Raw genomic sequence first — 19,719 nt, 5'->3', positions numbered from 1 at the left:
TTTCCAGTGTGCATTACTTTATATTTATCCACATTAAATTTCATTTGCCATTTTGTTGCCCAATCACTTAATTTTGTGAGATCTTTTTGAAGTCCTTCACAGTCTGCTTTGGTCTTAACTACCTTGAGTAGTTTAGTATCATCTGCAAACTTTTCCACCTCACTGTTTACCCCTTTCTCCAGATAATTTTTGAATAGGATTGGTCCTAGGACTGACCCTTGGGGAACACCACTAGTTACCCCTCTCCATTCTGAAAATTTATCATTTATTCCTACCCTTTGTTCCCTGTCTTTTAACCAGTTCTCAATCCATGAAAGGATCTTCCCTTTTATCCCATGACAACTTAATTTACATAAAAGCCTTTGGTGAGGGACCTTGTCAAAGGCTTTCTGGAAATCTAAGAACACTATGTCCACTGGATCCCCCTTGTCCACATGTTTGTTGACCCCCTCAAAGAACTCTTAATAGATTAGTAAGACATGATCTCCCCTTACAGAAACCATGTTGACTTTTGCCCAACAATTTATGTTGTTCTATGTGTCTGACAATTTTATTCTTTACTGTTGTTTCAACTAATTTGCCTGGTACTGACGTTAGACTTACTGGTCTGTAATTGCCAGGATCACCTCTAGAGCCCTTCTTAAATATTGGCGTTACATTAGCTATTTTCCAGTCATTGGGTACAGAAACTAATTTAAAGGATAGGTTACAAACCATAGTTAATAGTCCCGCAATTTCACATTTGAGTTCTTTCAGCACTCTTGGGTGAATGCCATCTGGTCCCGGTGACTTGTTACTGTTAAGTTTATCAATTAATTCCAAAACTTCCTCTTGTGACACTTCAATCTGTGATAATTCCTCAGATTTGTCACCTACAAAAGATGGCTCAGGTTTGGGAATCTCCCTAACATCCTCAGCCGTGAAGGCTGAAGCAAAGAATTCATTTAGTTTCTCTGCGATGACTTTATCGTCTTTAAATGCTCCTTTTGTACCTCGATCGTCCAGGGCCCCACTGGTTGTTTAGCAGGCCTCCTGCTTCTGATGTACTTAAAAAACATTGTTATTACCTTTTGAGTTTTTGGCTAGCTGTTCTTCAAACTCCTTTTTGGCTTTTCTTATTACATTTTTACATTTAATTTAGCAGTGTTTATGCTCCTTTCTATTTACTTCACTAGGATTGGACTTCCACTTTTTAAAATATGCCTTTTTATCTCTCACTGCTTCTTTTACATGGTTGTTAAGCCACGGTGGCTCTTTTTTAGTTCTTTTACTGTGTTTTTTAATTTGGGGTATACATTTAAGTTGAGCCTCTATTATGGTGATATCTTGTGATATCGATAACATGTGATATCTTGTCTTGAAATACCCACAAGCAAATGAATTAGTAGATTGTGGAGTCTATAGAGTGAAGTAGTAGCTCCAATAAGCAATTGATGGAAAAGAAATTGCACATTTCGTGCCATTCAACTACAGAGCAATGCTTCTGCAATGTTGAAAACCACTGGCTGAACAGTTATAAAATAAACATATACATACTCAATTACAAGACATAAGACCTAACCAGAGGAATGACAGATAACTCTAGTCCTGGCAAAAAGATTGACCCATCAAAATTATAACAGAAGAACAAGGCCTTTATCAATTAGTATACCATAGATTCTGCATTGGCCAGAACAAACTACAGTGATTAAAGAAATGTAACATCAGTATTCAGTTATGATAGAAAACGGAAACCATTTTTTGAAGGAATCTGCTAATGACCTAAGAATGAGACAGAGTGAGAATGAACATATATCAAGGAAGAGTGAAGGGAGAACAGATACACTGAAAGGACAAAAATACCTTAATGGATTGATCCAGCTTCCAGCTGTGTGAAGAGACTAAAAAGATTTAAGACAGATAAGCCTAAATTCAGTTTTCTTCTCAATAGATCTAGGAGGCTGTTAAAACGTCTGACAAGACTGACTGAGACCTGTTGATACTGTGATAACATAAAAGATAACAAGTTAAAGAAATGTTTTTGTTAGAATCTGTTAGTGTAGAGAATTGGAGTTGGGGGGGGGAATGGGAAATGTGCTATACTTTCGCAGGGAGTCTATTGTGTTTATACATGCTGCAAGACACTATGCAGTACTGCACTATGCTTCCTCTTGACACTCTAAGTCTCTCAAACAAACAGACAGAAACCAGTTGCAGAGCATGAGACAGAGCATACAGCCATGCTAGATTTACAGCATATCAGTACTGTTTACTTTGAGTTATTTTTAAGTAAATAGATTACCCTAAAACCTGACTCAGTCATCACTAAAATACGACAGCTACCATAATACTGTTTATAAGAATATTTTGTTTATTTAGAAATACAGTACTGTAGTTGTTCAACAGATTTAATGTTTCCTTTTTATGGGCATATTTCCACTTACTTTGGACCTAATCCAACTCTAGTAAAATCAGCAGGAGGCTTTCCATTGATTCTATAGAGAGTTATATCAGGCTTGTTAAATTATTGAAACTGTAAAGTTTTATAAAATGGACATTGTAGGGTGCCTAGCACAGTGGAGCTCCACAGCTAGTTTGGATCTCTGGATGCTAGTGTAATATAAATATTTAACAACAATAATATGCTTCATGAAAAGAAAAGAAAAGAATAGAGAGAAATTATCAGTTACTACAATTCAGTATTGCACGTGGTGTGCGTCCTATTATTTCTGTAGATGCTTATATAATATGTTGCCTTTTGAGAAACAGCTTAAACTCTTCATTTTTGTTTTAGTATGTGCAGAAGCTTACAATCCTGATGAAGAAGAGGATGACACAGAGTCAAGGGTATGTAACTCAATGGGTGAAATGCTTACCTCTCAGTTTTCAGACATTAGAAATAAAAAAAATAAAAAAAAAGTCACTGATGATAGTAGTTATGGATCCAGTGTAATTATTCTGTGACAGTGTATGAGACTTTGTTCCAAAGAACTGTCATCCTTTTAATTCCTATACTAGGTCCCTGTGTAGAGCCCAATTTTTAAAATATTAAAAAATGTTTTGAGTGATATCCTCTGTGATACCTAGTCTTTTGATGAGACCTTTCTTGTTCAATGATATATGTGCCCAAAGGGCCTTGTGCTCTTAAATTGTCACTTAATGTCCTTATAATTTTGCAGCAGTATCAATATCTTTCCAGGGGGGAAAAGATAAAATTGCATAGATATTTTCTAAATTTAGAAATGCAATAGTAATTTGTTTGGATTAACAAAACTAATATTTTTAACAACTCAGTATGTCACCCCTTCAAAGGTAGTATATTAACTTTGAGGATAAAGTAGTGCAAGTATGATTTTGATGCAATTTTTAAAGCTGTGCCTCATTTCAGTTGATTGCAATATTTTAAAAGTAATTTAAAAGTGATACCTTACATATGGTGTTATAGCTATGATGCTTCATTACACCTTCTTAAGACTGTGAACAAAACAAACAATTTGGTTGCCAATCACGTTACTAAACTGGGATGGGTCAGTCTTTTCCAATTTAGGACATCTGTACCTCACTTGGATGCTATGAAGTTTGTTGTTTACTGTGTGAAAATTTTGATGTAATTAACCCAGATCTGATGTACAAAGTGTTGGAAAATTATATGGGAAATACTCATGGCAAATAAGACATTTTGAATGGGACACGTGACTTTGGTGTTACATATCACACCAATATGTTTGAAACATAAACTGAGAACAATAATAAGTTGTTTTAGATAACAAAATTTGAACTCTCAAGGTATCCCATGAGGGTTTGCAAAAATGAATTGGATGTTAGTGGTATAGTGGCTGGATAAGCATAAACAGATTAGTGCTGCTCTCCCAAATACTCTGGTGCAATGCTTAATTTGTGCCAGGGTTTGTCAGGGCTGAGCCCTGGCACCCCTAGGCTTGGCGGTTCATACTTCTGGCACCTCTGGGCTTGGTGCATCAGTTATGAACGTAAAAAATTGCTTGAGCCTTGGCACCTCTTTCCTTACAAATTAAGCACTGCTGTGATGTAATGTCTTTATTGACAGGTTTCAGAGTAACAGCCGTGTTAGTCTGTATTAGTAAAAAGAAAAAAGAAAAGGAGTACTTGTGGCACCTTAGAGACTAACCAGTTTATTTGAGCATGAGCTTTCGTGAGCTACAGCTCACTTCATCGGATGCATAGCATATCGTGGAAACTGCAGAAGACATACTCTGTGTGTATATAATGTCTTCTGCAGTTTCCACGATATGCTATGCATCCGATGAAGTGAGCTGTAGCTCACGAAAGCTCATGCTCAAATAAACTGATTAGTCTCTAAGGTGCCACAAGTACTCCTTTTCTTTTTTGTCTTTATTGAGTATGTCCCCAAGTCCTTAGGGTTTTGAGACAAGAATGCTGCCAAGGGTGTCATACTGTTATGTAAACTTTCTTAGCAGGGTTAGTTCAGAATTTCAGCTATGTGCTCTTTTATGATTATCATTTTTAAGGTTCTGCATGGAGAAAAGAAAATTAAACTATTATTTCTTTCAGATTATTTACCCCAAAACAGATGATCAACGAAACAGATTGCAAGAGGCTTGCAAGGACATTCTTCTTTTTAAGAATTTAGATCCGGTAAGAGATTCTTTACAGTGAGTAATATTTAGCAGTGCCAATAAGATTGAATTCAGTTAGAGTTTGGTACAGACATTCTTGCAACAAACTTACATCTTGTAAGGTAATAATACATTTGCTGCTGCTTGTCTTGAGCTTTTTGTAAACTGTATAGATGCCCATTTCACAAAAGGAAAAGTATTATAAAAATTTGTGAGGTGTATACAGCACAGTTCTTTCCTTTAGTAGCAAGTAACATAACACCGATAGTGGTGAAAGCGAAATACATTAACATGATTGTAAAATGTTTTGCCCTTTCAGAGGCTTACTTAAAAACTATTTTAAGAGATTAAAAAGTGTTGATACATATAAATGCACATCAATTCATTAAAAAACTTTAAGAAAGTTGCTTCTGATGTTGTTCGTTTTATAGCACCCAAAAGTGTGCTAAATGCCTCTCAGAAATCTCATAAGGCAAGGTCCCTGCTCCAAACAGTAGACAATCTAAGGCCTGGTCTACGCTACAAAGTTAGGCTGGCCTGAGTTGCCTTACAATGACCTAGTTATGCCTGTGTCCACGCTCAAATTTGTCTCCTGCCAATGTAAGCACCCTGTTACAGCAGCAGTGATGCCACCTCCCTGAATGGTGTTGAGCCATGGTTGATGCAGTGTGACAGATTACACAGGGTCCACACTGAACCCTAACAATCCTCCAGTTCCACAATGCCTGACACTGACCACTGATCACAATTGTGAACTCCATTGGACAGGGGTCATGGAGAGTAGAAGCACACCCACCCTTTTAAAATGCCCACGTATTTTTGAAATGCCTTTTCCTGATTGCCCAGTTTGACAAGCACACCTAGCAGCTCTCCCTCGTTGTGTGCAGCTCACCAGGCCATCTACACCTTCCAGATATGCTCCTGCCTAAAAGAGGCAGGAGGTGTTGATCTCCTGGGCCTGTGGGGAGAAGAGGCTGTGCAGGAACAGCTACAGACCAGGCATAGAAATGTGGACATCTTTGAAAAGATTGCACAGGGAATATAGGCAAAGGGGTATGATGGGGATCAGCGGCGGTGCTGCATGAGAGCAAAGGAACTACAGCAGGCATACCGTAAGGCCAGGGAGGCCAACAGTCTTAATTAAAACTATCTTTCGATAGGTTTTTTCCTCAAACAGCATTTGATCAAAAAAATCTGATCTAAATAAAAAGTATCCGATTCTTTTTTAATTGATTTTTATCCACCCTGGTGTGAGAGAGAGAGAGAGAGACAGACTCTGTGTGTGTTTGCGCGCGCACTGCTGGGGAAGTTTCTGAGAGACCCCATATGCGGTCTCTTTAAGGCACTCATTGAAAGCTGTCCTGAGCCCTGTCTCCCCTCCTCCGCTCTTTAGAATTGGGGTACATGGGCATGTGGGAGTAGAATAAGGGGAGACGGACAGAGACTGTGTGAGCTAGCTGCTGGGGAAGTCTCAGAAACCATGCACTGTCTCTTTAAGAAAGGCACTCACTCACTCACTGTTCAGACCTCAGAAGCTTCGAGTTCTCCTGAGCCAGGCTGTCCCCTCACCCCTGCTCTGCGGAGATGGGATACAGGGGCGGGGGGGCAGAGACACCCTGACATCAGCACCCTCTCTCTCCCTCCCCCCTACTCTGCACAGCCAGCAGGAGGATTCTGGAAGCAGCTGCAGGACGGGCAACATGGTTGCAAAGCAGCGGGGGGAGGGGCATCTGAACACACACTGCCAGATGTGCACGCTCTGCTAATCAGCTGGGCAGCACTTGAATCTCTCCTGGGTGGCTGCCCAACCACACAGCTTACAGGGAACACAGGTGGAGACCCCACCAACACCCTGCAGACCACCATGGATGCCTCAGACAGAAACCTGCTGTGAATAGCAAGGAGCTGGAAGAGAAGGAGGGACACATGGGTGGGTGGGGTAGGGAGGATGTGTTCCCTGAGATCCTGCAAGACAGTGCTGCACTAGACCATGAACAGGGGGCCTGGAAGATGACTAGAGCCGACAGCCTTGAGAAAGAAAAAGTGGAGAAGAGAAAGGCACAGAAGTCCCAGCAGGAAAAGGAGAGGAAGATGCACCAGGACAGAATGGGGCTTCTCAGGCAGCAAACCCAAGTGCTGCACTCTTGTCGACGAACAGTTCCAACAGTTGTGAGCTTGCCTCCCTCTGCAGTCAATGGAGAACTCCATTTCAACAGCTCCCTGTACCTCCCAATATTCCACATTGCATCATGGACCACATCCTGACCCCTACCGCTCCACACTGGGGGACAGTTAGGAAAACAACAGCTTCAATAGACCGATTTGTGAGAGCCATGGCTGGTGTACGTTTGGCAGAAATGGATTTAAATGGACAGTACCGTTCTACTTTTCAAGTTTTGTTCATTGATTTTATAAGTTTATACTGGTTTTTAATTGCATATTATTGTTTTGCACTGGTTTTGGTGGGCAATACATTTTTATATTTTGGAACAAAATAATCTTTATTACTCCATAATGTATACTACAAAATGCCTAGTGCTACAAAAGCACACCTTACTTGTAATACAACACCACCACAGAACTCATTAGTTCAGTTAAAAACACAGTGTACTAATTATGAATGTATAGGAAGCACTGCATAATTCATAGGTTCATTAAAAGACAGTGTGATGTTCATAAATATACACCACTACACAATTCTTAACTCCCAAAATTTCAGGGCCAGGCAGATCACTGTCCAGCACAGCACATTACTATGGCTGACCTTTAAAGTGCTCTTTTAAGGCCTCCCTCAGCCGCATAGCTCTGCAATGAACTCTAATGGCCCTTGTGTCTGGCTGTTCAAACTCAGCAGACAGCTGTTCCACCTCCACCCCAGTGGCAACTTTTCTGCTTTTGCCTCACAGATATTATGCGGGATACAGCAGGCAGCTATAACCATTGGGATATTTTTTCTCACTGAGCTCTAATCTAGTGAGTAAACACCACCAGCATCCCTTTAATTTGCAAAAGCACATTCAGCAGTCATTCTCATCTGCTGAGTCAGTTGTTGAATCTTTCCTTGGCTCTGTCAAGGTGGCCAGGGTACAGCTTCATGAGCAAGGTGTAGGCTGAGTCCCCCAAGATCAGTATTGGCACTTCAACATCACCAATCGTAATCCGCAAGTTGGGAAAAAATGTTCTCTGTTTGCAGCTTCCTAAACAGTCCTGTGTTCTTAAAGATGTGAGCATCATGTTCCTTCCCTGACCAGCCCACACTGATATCAGTGAAGTATCCCTGGTGATCGACCAGTGCTTGTATAACCAAAGAAAAGTAGCTCCTTCTGTTGATGTAGCCCTTTCTGTAGTAAGATGGGCTGGGGCCAAAATATGGATGTGCATGCTATCACCCCACCACAGTTTGGGAACCCTATAGCTGCAGATCAGTCCACAATATCTGCCATGTGCAGGACAATCAGTCACTCTCCTGTGTAGCAGGATTAATAACCCTACATGCTTGCATAACAAGGGCCTCACTGGATTTTCCAACTCCAAAATGATTTCCAACTAAGCTTCAACACTGCAACTGCCACCGGCTTTTTAACCATCTGTGCCGCTCTCATTCATTCTGCTGTCCATATGCTGGAGGGCTGGGGTGATCTCAGCACCCAAATCCAGAAATGTGGCCTTTCCCATCCGAAATTTCTGCAGCCACTGCTAGTCATCCCAAGCCTGCATTACGATGTAGTCCCACCAGTCAGTGCTTGTTTCTTGGGCCCAGAATGATCACTCTACTATCTGAAGCTGCTCCATGAATGCCAGCAACAACCTTGAATTGTTTATCACTTTGTCCCTTGTATTTCCTGGTCTTTTGAGGATAGATTACTAAGTAAAGGTATACCCCTCCCCCACCCCCACACGACAACCTTAATTCTGCCCTCTGAATGATGCCTTGACTGACCCTGAATGCACATGCTAGCATTCTGCCCTTACAGATACTACAGAACACTTTAGGAACAAACCATGTGAACCCTATAGGACAGGGGTAGGCAACCTATGGCACGCAAGCTGATTTTCAGTGGCACTCGCACTGTTCGGGTCCTGGCCCCTGGTCAGCAGGGGCTCTGCATTTTAGTTTAATTTTAAATGAAGCTTCTTAAACATTTATAAACCTTATTTACTTTACATACAACAATGTTATATTATAGACTTATAGAAAGAGACCTTCTAAAAACGTTAAAATGTATTACTGGCATGCGAAACCTTAAAGTGAATAAATGAACACTCGGCACACCACTTCTGAAAGGCTGCCGACCCCTGCTGTAGGGCAAAGTGTAAAACTTTCTCTTTCCTAAGACAAAGCTGAGGGTTAGGTCTGGCATAGCTGACTATACCTGCCCTACTCTCAAATACTGAGCCTGTTTCACACAAACCACCCCAGACTTGCTAAATGTTACCACTCCTTCACCCTGAGGATTCCCTTTGAGACATTGCCTTCACCCACCCCACACTAAGCCTTGGAGGCCACCATGTCACAAGACTGCTGACAATCTTCATGGCACACACCCTTGTGCACGTACTGCAAATACAGCCTAATGAAATGAGGCATAGTTGATCCTTCAAAGTATGCATGTACCTCGTCATATCACAGTAAGAGCAGTGCTAAGCTGCTCCAACTGATCCCCCCACCATTCAATAAAGCTACACCTAACAGTAAAGGCAGCTGGCGTACACACAGATTAATGCTGAAATTTGAATCTGTGGATTACAATACAAATAGTAGTACACTCTTAGAACTTCCTCATGTCTACTTATTATGGCAGCCCCCTTACTGAACCATTCCCAGTGGCTATTGCCAGCTCCAGATGGCAGAGCTTAAGCTGCATTGTGGAGATGGCATGTACCTTAACACTTCATTTCCTGTTTTTCCGAGGTTTATATTTGCATTACTTTAACTCTTCCTTTCCTGGTGTTCAGAGGTTTAAGTTTAGCCGTTCTTCACATTCTGGAAGGACACTAGGCACCATTGGGCAACCTTCCTTCTGTGCTAACCAAGATTTTGGGCATTTAATTTTACATGTACAGGTATAATGCTTTGATATCTGCAGCCAGTTTGTATAGAGAAGATGAACATCTAAAGGGCACATAATCTTGTGACACAATTAGCTTTACTTACTTGTATGACTTATTTTATATTAAATTTATTAGGCTGTTTGATGTCAAAATATACCAGATATGCCTCTTTGAGTTGACATTCAGTACTGTGCTGTAGGGGGCTGTCTGGGCCTTCCAGGAGCTCCTTGTTAAAAGTCTGTTGCCACCAAAATGCAAGGAAGGTCATGATGATTTCCATGCCAGTGATGCAGTTTATCCCTCCCTGGATATAATTATATTATCTTCGTCAGGGATGACTCAGCTCATTATATATACACATTTTACTTTAGGAGTGGACTGGATTATATTAAATGGCAAAAAACAAAAAATTCCCACACTCTCACTAGATTAGACAGCATGACAGTGACAGACACCAAAAAGTGGTGGTATGTTCTGTAATTATATTTCAGCAACCTAGTAACAAATGTGAATTCCTGAAGTACTTTAACAGTCTGACCATGGAGTCACAGACTGTCCCCCTTGGGCACACAAGTCTATCTTGTTACTTGGGCAAGCTGGACTTAGTGATAAATGGTCACTTGCAACAAAGATCACAAAATATTAAAAAATAGTGCTCTCAGACCCAAAAGACCAGTCACTTACCTCCCGTCAATGTGTACCTTAGATTTCACACCAAAGACAACATTTGTAGCTAGTCTTATAGTAAGCTAACTAAGGATTTATTAACTAGGAAAAATAAATGAATTATTTACAGGTTAAAGCAGGCAATATATATATATACACACACACACTCACACATGCACACACACAAATAAGTTACAATCTGTGGTTCCAAAAAGTGACAGAGAGATAGTAGTCTGTCAGCTCTGAATGTCTTTTAGGGCTAACCCAGGTTGACGCTGGGGATCTGCTCTTTTTTCCTGGCTCCAGCCCTGCGAGAGTCCAACAGCAAAGAGATGAAAAATATTCATGTCAGCTATCTTTATTTCCCTCTTGACAAGCACTTATGCATATAGCTTGTGTAGGGACACTGAGCAAAGTCTTTGTATAGTGATGCTTCACAATGGCCCACTTAGTTCTGATAGTCCTCTTTGCTGAGTGAGGGAATCATTCCTCCTGCCTGAGTTCACAAGTTCAGAGCAGGCCTTTTTACAGTTATAAAGTAAAACCTACATTATTCCTTATAACATGGGATACAGACATAAGTAAGATTAATGCATACAGCAACTTACAAGCGTTTTATAAAGTCTAAACACTAAACGCATCTTTACAAATTCAACAGCTATTTGAACAATATCAACATACAGGTGAGCTGGTCTGGATTCCAGCTGTGCCTTGGCAATAGCTGACACCTGGTCTGCCAGCATCACAGTCACTCCACCCCTAACTTTAAATTACACACAGTGAACACTGTCTTATGCTAACATTTTTCAGAAACAAAGTATAACTGCCAGCAAAGTGTAGTTTAATATGTTTCTTTGCCAATTGCTGGTGTCTCTTCTTTGTATAAGAAGAGCATTTCTGATGAAATGAGAAGCGAATGAACAGTTATATTAGCTCATTCTGTCTGCAAGTACTGTTGGTATGCAGCTACAGCGACAACTTTGGTGAAGACCCTTGTTAAAATATACATTTGTAGCACATCACCCTGCTGCTGTGGTAGGCAGGAGGCTGCAGGGGTCCCCCTGTTGCCCACGGCGGCTGACAAATCCAATTTAAGAGCAACACAGATTTCACAGATCCATGTGTTGTCTGAGTTAGAGTCCAGGATTACAGCACACTGCTTTCGTCTTTCTTGCTTTGCATCCATCCTCTGGATCAAAGCTGCTTCATGTTCAGCTGTACAGATATTCCCTCCAAACTGGACGGGATTCTGCATGCTCTTCCCAGCTTTCTACATATGATATGAAGTCATTCAACATCAATCATATCTATATATAAAATAGGTCAGAAAAAGAACTTTGTGCTATGTGAAATTTTCAGGTATCTTAAACTCTTCTTTGTAACTGTTCTGTGCCACCCTTGTGACACTTAGTATTACATTCAACGTTTTTTAACCTATTTTTATTGTAGTATTTTTTCTGTTTCTGCAAAACTGCCAGTGAATGTTACTTCATTTAAGACTACCTGAATTGAATTTTTTCCTGTACTATGTGATTAGGTGGTGAGATATATGAATGTTTTATTAAAAAGAAAAGGAGTACTTGTGGCACCTTAGAGACTAACAAATTTATTTGAGCATAAGCTTTTGTGAGCTACAGCTCACTTCATCGGATGCATTCAGTGGAAAATACAGTGGGGAGATTTATATACATAGAGAACATGAAACAATGGGTGTTACCATACACACTGTAACAAGAGAGTGATCACTTAAGGTGAACTATTACCAGCAGGAGGGGTGGGGGCAGGGGGAGAAACCTTTCGTAGTGATAATCAAGGTGGGCCATTTCCAGCAGTTGACAAGAATGTCTGAGGAACAGTGGTGGGTAGAGGGGGGGAATAAACATGGGGAAATAGTTTTACTTTGTGTAATGACCCATCCACTCCCAGTCTCTATTCAAGCCTAAGTTAACTGTATCCAGTTTGCAAATTAATTCCAATTCAGCAGTCTCTCGTTGGAGTCTGTTTTTGAAGTTTTTTTGTTGAAGAATTGCAACTTTTAGGTCTGTAATCGAGTGACCAGAGAGATTGAAGTGTTCTCCGACTGGTTTTTGAATGTTATAATTCTTGACGTCTGATTTGTGTCCATTTATTCTTTTACGTAGAGACTGTCTGGTTTGACCAATGTACATGGCAGAGGGGCATTGCTGGCACATGATGGCATATATCACATTGGTAGATGTGCAGGTAAACAAGCCTCTGATAGTGTGGCTGATGTGATTAGGCCCTATGATGGTGTCTCCTGAATAGATATGTGGCCACAGTTGGCAACGGGCTTTGTTGCAAGGATAGGTTCCTGGGTTAGTGGTTCTGTTGTGTGGTTGCTGGTGAGTATTTGCTTCAGGTTGAGGGTCTCTCTGTAAGCAAGGATTGGCCTGTCTCCCAAGATCTGAGAGTGATGGGTCGTCCTTCAGGATAGGTTGTAGATCCTTGATGATGCGTTGGAAAGGTTTTAGTTGGGGGCTGAAGGGGATGGCTAGTGGTGTTCTGTTATTTTCTTTGTTGGGCCTGTCCTGTAGTAGGTAACTTCTGGGTACTCTTCTGGCTCTGTCAATCTGTTTCTTCACTTCAGCAGGTGGGTATTGTAGTCGTAAGAATGCTTGATAGAGATCTTATAAGTGTTTGTCTCTGTCTGAGGGGTTGGAGCAAATGCGGTTGTATCGCAGAGCTTGGCTGTAGACAATGGATTGTGTGGTGTGGTCTGGATGAAAGCTGGAGGCATGTAGCGTCAGTAGGTTTCCGGTATATGGTGGTGTTTATGTGACCATTGCTTATTAGCACCGTAGTGTCCAGGAAGTGGATCTCTTGTGTGGACTGGTCCAGGCTGAGGTTGATGGTGGGATGGAAATTGTTGAAATCATGGTGGAATTCCTCAAGGGCTTCTTTTCCATGGGTCCAGATGATGAAGATGTCATCAATGTAGCGCAAGTAGAGTAGGGGAATTAGGGGACAAGAGCTGAGGAAGCATTGTTGTAAGTCAGCCTTAAAAATGTTGGCATACTGTGGGGCCATGCGGTACCCATAGCAGTGCCGCTGATTTGAAGGTATACATCGCCCCCAAGTGTGAAATAGTTACGCGTGAGGACAAAGTCACAAAGTTCAGCCACCAGGTTTGCCGTGACATTGTCGGGGATACTGTTCCTGACGGCTTGTAGTCCATCTTTATGTGGAATGTTGGTGTAGAGGGCTTCTACATCCGTAGTGGTCAGGATGGTGTTTTCAGGAAGATCACCGATGGATTGTAGTTTCCTCAGGAAGTCAGCAGTGTCTCGAAGATAGCTGGGAGTGCTGGTAGTGTAGAGCCTGAGGAGGGAGTCGACATAGCCAGACAATCTTGCTGTCAGGGTGCCAATGCCTGAGATGATGGGGCATCCAGGATTTCCAGGTTTATGGATCTTGGGTAGCAGATAGAATTCGGGGTTCCAGGGGTGTGTCTGCGGATTTGTTCTTGTGCTTTTTGAGGGCAAATGGTGTAGTTTCTTTTGGTAACCCTCAGTGGGATCAGAGGGTAATGGCTTGTAGAAAGTGGTGTTGGAGAGCTGCCTAGCAGCCTCTTGTTCATATTCCGACCTATTCGTGATGACGACAGCACCTCCTTTATCAGCCTTTTTGATTATGATGTCAGAATTGTTTCTGAGGCTGTGGATGGCATTGTGTTCTGCACAGCTGAGGTTATGGGGCAAGTGATACTGCTTTTCCACAATTTCAGCCTGTGCATGTTGGCGGAAGCACTCTATGTAAAAGTCCAGTCTGTTGTTTCGACCTTCAGGAGGAGTCCACCCAGAATCCTTCTTTTTGTAGTCTTGGTAGGAAGGTCTCTGTGGGTTAGTATGTTGTTCAGAGGTGTGTTGGAAATATTCCTTGAGTCGGAGACGTCGAAAATAGAATGTTTTATTGTGAACTACTTGGTGAATGAAGGATGATCTGGCTATGAGACGGTAACTCTGAGATTTGTATGCACAGTATGCAATGAGAGGTTTGTGGTTATAGATGAGGTATTGTGTATAGGAAGAAGGGAGTTTTTGATGGCTAGTAATGTTTTTATTTAATTAATATCTATTCAGCTCTTAATCTATTTTAAATACATTTTTGTCTGGGAATTTCCTTTGTTTTTAGGAAATATTTTAAAGCAATGATTCAGATTCTAAGGCCAGAAGGGATGAGTATAATCATCTGTCTGATCTCCAGTGTAACACAGGCCATAAAACTTTCCCCAAAATAATTGCTAGATCATATCTTTCATAAAAACATCCAATCTTGATATAAAAATGGTCAGTGATGGAGAATCCACCATGAACCTTGTAAATTGTTCCAATGGTTAATTACTCTGTTAAAAATCTATGCCTTATTTCCAGTCTGAATTTGTTTAGCTTCAACTTTCAGCTATTGGATCATGTTATACCTTTCTCTGCTACCACTCCCCCAATGTTATACCTTTCTCTGCTACCACTCCCCCAATTTTTGAGTCATCTGCAAATGTTGAGTGATGATTTTATGTTTTCTTCCAGATCATTGGAAAAATGTTAAAACGTAGGGCCAAGAACTGATCTCTGTGGGACTCCACTAGGAACAGACCCGCTCAATGACAATTCCCCATTTACAGTTGCATTTTGAGAACTATCACTTAGCCAATTTTTGATCCAGTTAATTTGTTTCATATTATTTTTATAATGTCCTAATTTTTAAATCAAAATGTCTTGTGGCACCCAGTCAAATGCCTTACAGTGTAGATATTACATCAACACTATTATCTTTATCCATCAAACTTGTAATCACATCAAAAACATGTCAAGTTAGTTTGACAGGATCTATTTTCTATAAACCCATGTTGATTTGTATTAATTACATTACCCTCCTTTAGTTCTTTATCAGTCAAGATCCATATCAGTCGCTCCATTATCGTGACCAAGATAGAGATCAGGCTGATTACCCAGCTCATCCTGTGTACCCTTTTAAAAAAATTGACCACATTAGCTTTCTTCCAGTCTCCTAGAACTTCCCCAGTGCTTCAAGACTTATAGAAAAAACAAATTAATGGTCCATCAAACTCCTCAGCCAGCTCTCTTAAAACTTTTGAATAAAACTCATTCGGACCTGCTGATTTAAAAATGTCTGACTTTAGTAGCTCCTGTTTAACATCCTCCAGATATATTATCACCACCATATGATGACACTATATCATCTGGGTTTTTTTGGCTGCCTTCATTTCCCCTCTATACCAGGGGAAATGATTTTAACCAGCACAGATTTCTCTCTCAACTGTGGAATTGTGGCTTTTGGGGTATCCTAAATGACTCCCAATTATCATTCATATTCTTCTGATTAAATTCTTCCTCCCCTGATTAGGCTCATAATTGTTTTCAGCTTTGTAAAACTGGCCCCGTTAAAGCTGCAAGTATGTATATTAATGGTCTGAACTTTTTTCAGAGTAGCAGCCGTGTTAGTCTGTGTTCGCAAAAAGAAAAGGAGTACTTGTGACACTTTAGAGACTAACAAATCTATTTGAGCACAGGCTTTTGTGAGCTACAGCTCACTTCATCGGATGCAACTTGATTCTGCTTGCACATTATAAATGTGATCAAACCATGATCACTTGTACCTCAGCTGTTGTTCATTTTTAGTTCTGTGATCAGTTCCCGTTTATCTGCTAAGACAAAAGTAGTTGTTGGCTGCAACACTTTTTGAACTAGGAAATTGTCATCTATGATGTTTAGAAATTCCAAGGATGTTTTAGGACAGGCACTATGAGAGCTCCAGAACACGTCATTTACAATGAAGTCCCCCAGGATCACACAGCTGTTTTTCCCCTACACATTGTAGATAGGTGCATAAGGAAGCAGTCTGTCAGCCAACTGGGATGAGGGTGGTCTAGCCTCTGATACTCTCCTGTTAGCTTCCTCTGTTTGTGGCTCTCAAGTTCATTAGAATGGCCATACTGGGTCAAACTATAGGACACTGTATTAGATGGACCAGTCTTCTGATATTGGACAGTGCCAGATACTTCAGAGGGATTGAAAAGAACAGGACAATTACTGAGTGATCCATCCAGCGATGAGCTGTCAAAATCTTAACAACCGGTTCCCTCCTCACCCCATGAGGGGGTTGTGGCCAATCCCTACCCCCCGGGACTCCTGCCCCATCCAACCCCCCACGTTCCTTGACGCCCCCCCCCGGGACCTCTGCCCCATCCACCCCCCTCCCCTGTCCCCTGACTGCCCCCAGAACCGGGCAGGAGGGTCTCGTGGGCCACCGTACTGGGTGCCCACATGGCCCCGCCCCTAAGAGCCAGAGGGACCTGCCGGGGGGTGAGGTGGGGAGTTCCAGCAGTGCTTACCTGGGGTGGCTCCCAGGAAGCATCTGGCATGTCCTTCTGGCTCCTGGGGTGGGGTAGCGTAGCTGGGGGGAGCAGGGGAAGTGGCTGCTCCTCGCACTGATCACATCAAAAGTGGCACCTTAGGCACGGACTCTGTGGGTGCTCCGGGGCTGGAGCATGCACAGGGAAAATTTGGTGGGTGCAGAGCACCCACTGGCAGCTCCCCACCCCCGCACCCGCACCCAGCTCACCTCTGCTCTGTCTCCTCCCCTGTACGTGCCGCCCCGCTCTGCTTCCCCGCCCCATGCCCCCCGGCTTCCTGCGAATCAGCTGTTCGCGCGGGAAGCCTGGGAGGGCTGAGAAGCAAGCGGCGGCTTCACGCTCAGGCCTGCAGAGGCGAGCTGGGGCGGGGAGCAGTTCCCCTGGATGCCCCCCAGGTTACCCGCTGCTGCACGGGCGGCCCTCCTCATGCCCCAGCTCACCTGCACTCCGCCTCCTTGGGCCTGAGCGTGAAGCTGCCGCCTGCTTCTCAGCCCTCCCGGGCTTCCCACACAAACAGCTGATTTGTGGGAAACCGTGAGGCGGGGGGGGGGGGGGAGAGAAGCAGAGTGGGGCGGTGCGTTCAGGGAAGGAAGCAGAGCAGAGGTGAGGTGGAGCTGGGCAGGGAGCTGCCGGTGGGTGCTCTGCACCCACCAAATTTTCCCTGTGGGTGCTCCAGCCCCGGAGCACCCACGGAGTCGGCACCTAAGGTTCCACTTTTGGCTGGTTAAATTTAGAAGCCCTTTTAGAACCGGTTGTCCTTCACGGGACAACCGGTTCTAAAAGGACTTCTAAATTTGACAACCGGTTCCAGCGAACCAGTGCGAACCCGCTCCAGTTCACCACTGGATCCATCCCTTGTTGTCCAGTCTCAGCTTCTGTCAATCTGAGTTTAGGGACACCCAGAGCATGGCATTGTGTCCCTGACCATCCTCCAAGAACTGATCTAATTCTTCTTTGGATCCAGTTATACTTCTGGCCTTCATAACAGTCCAACACAATGAGTTCCACAGGTTGGCTGTGTGTTATGTGAAGAAGTACTTCTTTATGTTTGTGAAAACTATTTATTCCTCTCCTTCATTTCCTATCTTTTAACCAGTTGCTGATGCATGAGAGGACTGTCTTTTATTCCATGACTGCTTTACTTTGCTTGAGCCTTTGGGGTGGGATCTTGTCAAAGGCTTTCTGAAAGTCCAAGTACAGCATACATTATATCCACTGGATATCCATGTATACCATGTCCACTTGCTTGTTGACGCCCTCAAAGAATTCTTATAGATTGGGGAGGCATGATTTCCCTTATAAAAACTGTGTTGACTTTTCCCCAACACACTGTTTTATTTATTGGTCTGTTCTTTACTGTAGTTTCAACCAGTGTGCCTTTTAATTGCCAGGATGGCCTCTGGGGGCTTTTTAAAAATTGGCATCACGTTAGCTACCCTCCAGTCATCTAATACAGAGGCTGATTTAAGTGATAGGTTATATACCATACTTGTTAGTTCTGCAATTTCATATTTGAATTCCCTCCGAACTCTTGGATGAATACTGTCTGTTCCCGGTGACTTACTACTGTTAAATTTATCAATTTGATACCTCAATCTAGGACAGTTCTTCAGATATGCAACCTAAAAAGAATGGCTTAGGCATGGGGAATCTCCCTCATAACCTCTGCGGTGAAGACTGATGCTAAATGAATTCTTTGTATCTTCACAATGGCCTGGTCTTCCTTGAGTGCTTCTTTAGCACCTTGATTGTCCAGAGGCCCCACTGATTGTTTGGCAGGCTTCCTGCTGTTGATGTACTTAAAAACAATTTGCTGTTAGTTTGTGTGTTTTGCGCTAGTTGCCCTTCAAATTATTTTTTGGCCTGCTTAACTCTACTTTTACACTTAAGTTGCCTGAGTTTATGCTACTTTCTATTTTCCTCAGTAGTATCCGAGTTGCAGTTTTTAAGTGATGTCTTTTTGCTACTAATTGCTTCTTTTACTCCGTTGTTGAGCCAATGGTGGGGTTTTTTTTGATCCTCTTAAAAATTATTTGGGGTATACATTTAGTTTGAGCCTCTGTTATGGTGTTTTTAAAGTTTCCATGAAGCTTCTTGGCATTTCGCTCTTGTAAGTGTTCCTTTTATGTTCCCTTTAAGTAGCTTCCTCATTTTTGTGTAGTTTCCCTTTTTGAAGTTAAATGCTACTGTGGTGCGTTTCTTTGGTATTTCTCCCCCTAAAAGGATGTTAAATTTCATTACATTATGGTCACTATTACTAAGCTGCTCAGCTATATTCACCTCTTGGCCCAGATCCTGTGCACCACTTAAGACTAAATCAAGAATTGCCTCTCCCCTTGTGGGTTCCAGGACTAGCTGTTCCAAGAGGCAGTCATTAATGGTCTAGAACAGTCATGAGTTGCTGAAGAAAACTGCCCTTTGTCCCCAGACCTTCCTACAATTCTGTTCACCTCTTTCCATGATTTTCTTATCATTTGCTCTCTACCCTGGATCTGTGTGCCTCTTTTCCTTCCCACTGTGATGCTGAATCCTACTCAGTGCTGATTCTTACATTGTCCAAAGTGAGTGAAAGGTAAATGACAGGATGTCATTTTAACTTGTGAGCAGATTATGTAAAATTGTTGTTGAAAGGAAGAACAGAACAGAACTCAAAGAACAGTGTGAACCGAGTCTTTTTGGAGTAAGGGAATTACTGATCATCAATCTTTGGTATTTATATGGCTTCCTCACCATAGTATCTAAGGAACTCACAATCTTTAATATATTTATCTTCACAACATCCCTGTGAGGTAGGGAAATACTGATATTCCCATTTTATTGTTGGGGAGCTGGGGCACAGTCCCAATTTAATAATCCTACACTAACTTTTCCACAGGAGTCCTACCTCATTCACATCAAAGCATAGATAATGGTTAGTGAATGAGGCAGTGGTTAAAAACCAAATACTGAACAACACGCAGTACATGTGTCGCCGATCCCTTATTTACTTCAGGCCGTCCAAACATTGCACTAAAT

General features: G+C 42.2%; 1 protein-coding gene across 3 annotated transcripts in view; it reads left to right on the top strand.

The window, feature by feature from the left end:
• PRKAR2B (protein kinase cAMP-dependent type II regulatory subunit beta) overlaps nucleotides 1–19,719 on the top strand; it is a 153,213-nt gene that overhangs the window by 104,410 nt on the left and 29,084 nt on the right. For all 3 annotated transcript variants that reach the window (XM_074942473.1, XM_074942474.1, XM_074942472.1), the window contains exons 3-4: nucleotides 2,774–2,826; nucleotides 4,531–4,614. In XM_074942473.1, the coding sequence (XP_074798574.1) occupies nucleotides 2,774–2,826; nucleotides 4,531–4,614 (137 nt within the window). The remainder of the gene's footprint in view (nucleotides 1–2,773; nucleotides 2,827–4,530; nucleotides 4,615–19,719) is intronic.

The sequence above is a fragment of the Natator depressus genome, chromosome 1 (genome assembly GCF_965152275.1).
Source record: "Natator depressus isolate rNatDep1 chromosome 1, rNatDep2.hap1, whole genome shotgun sequence".
Classification (NCBI taxonomy): domain Eukaryota; kingdom Metazoa; phylum Chordata; order Testudines; family Cheloniidae; genus Natator; species Natator depressus.
Note: the sequence above shows the minus strand (reverse complement) of the source record. Positions and strands in the feature narration are given on the sequence as shown.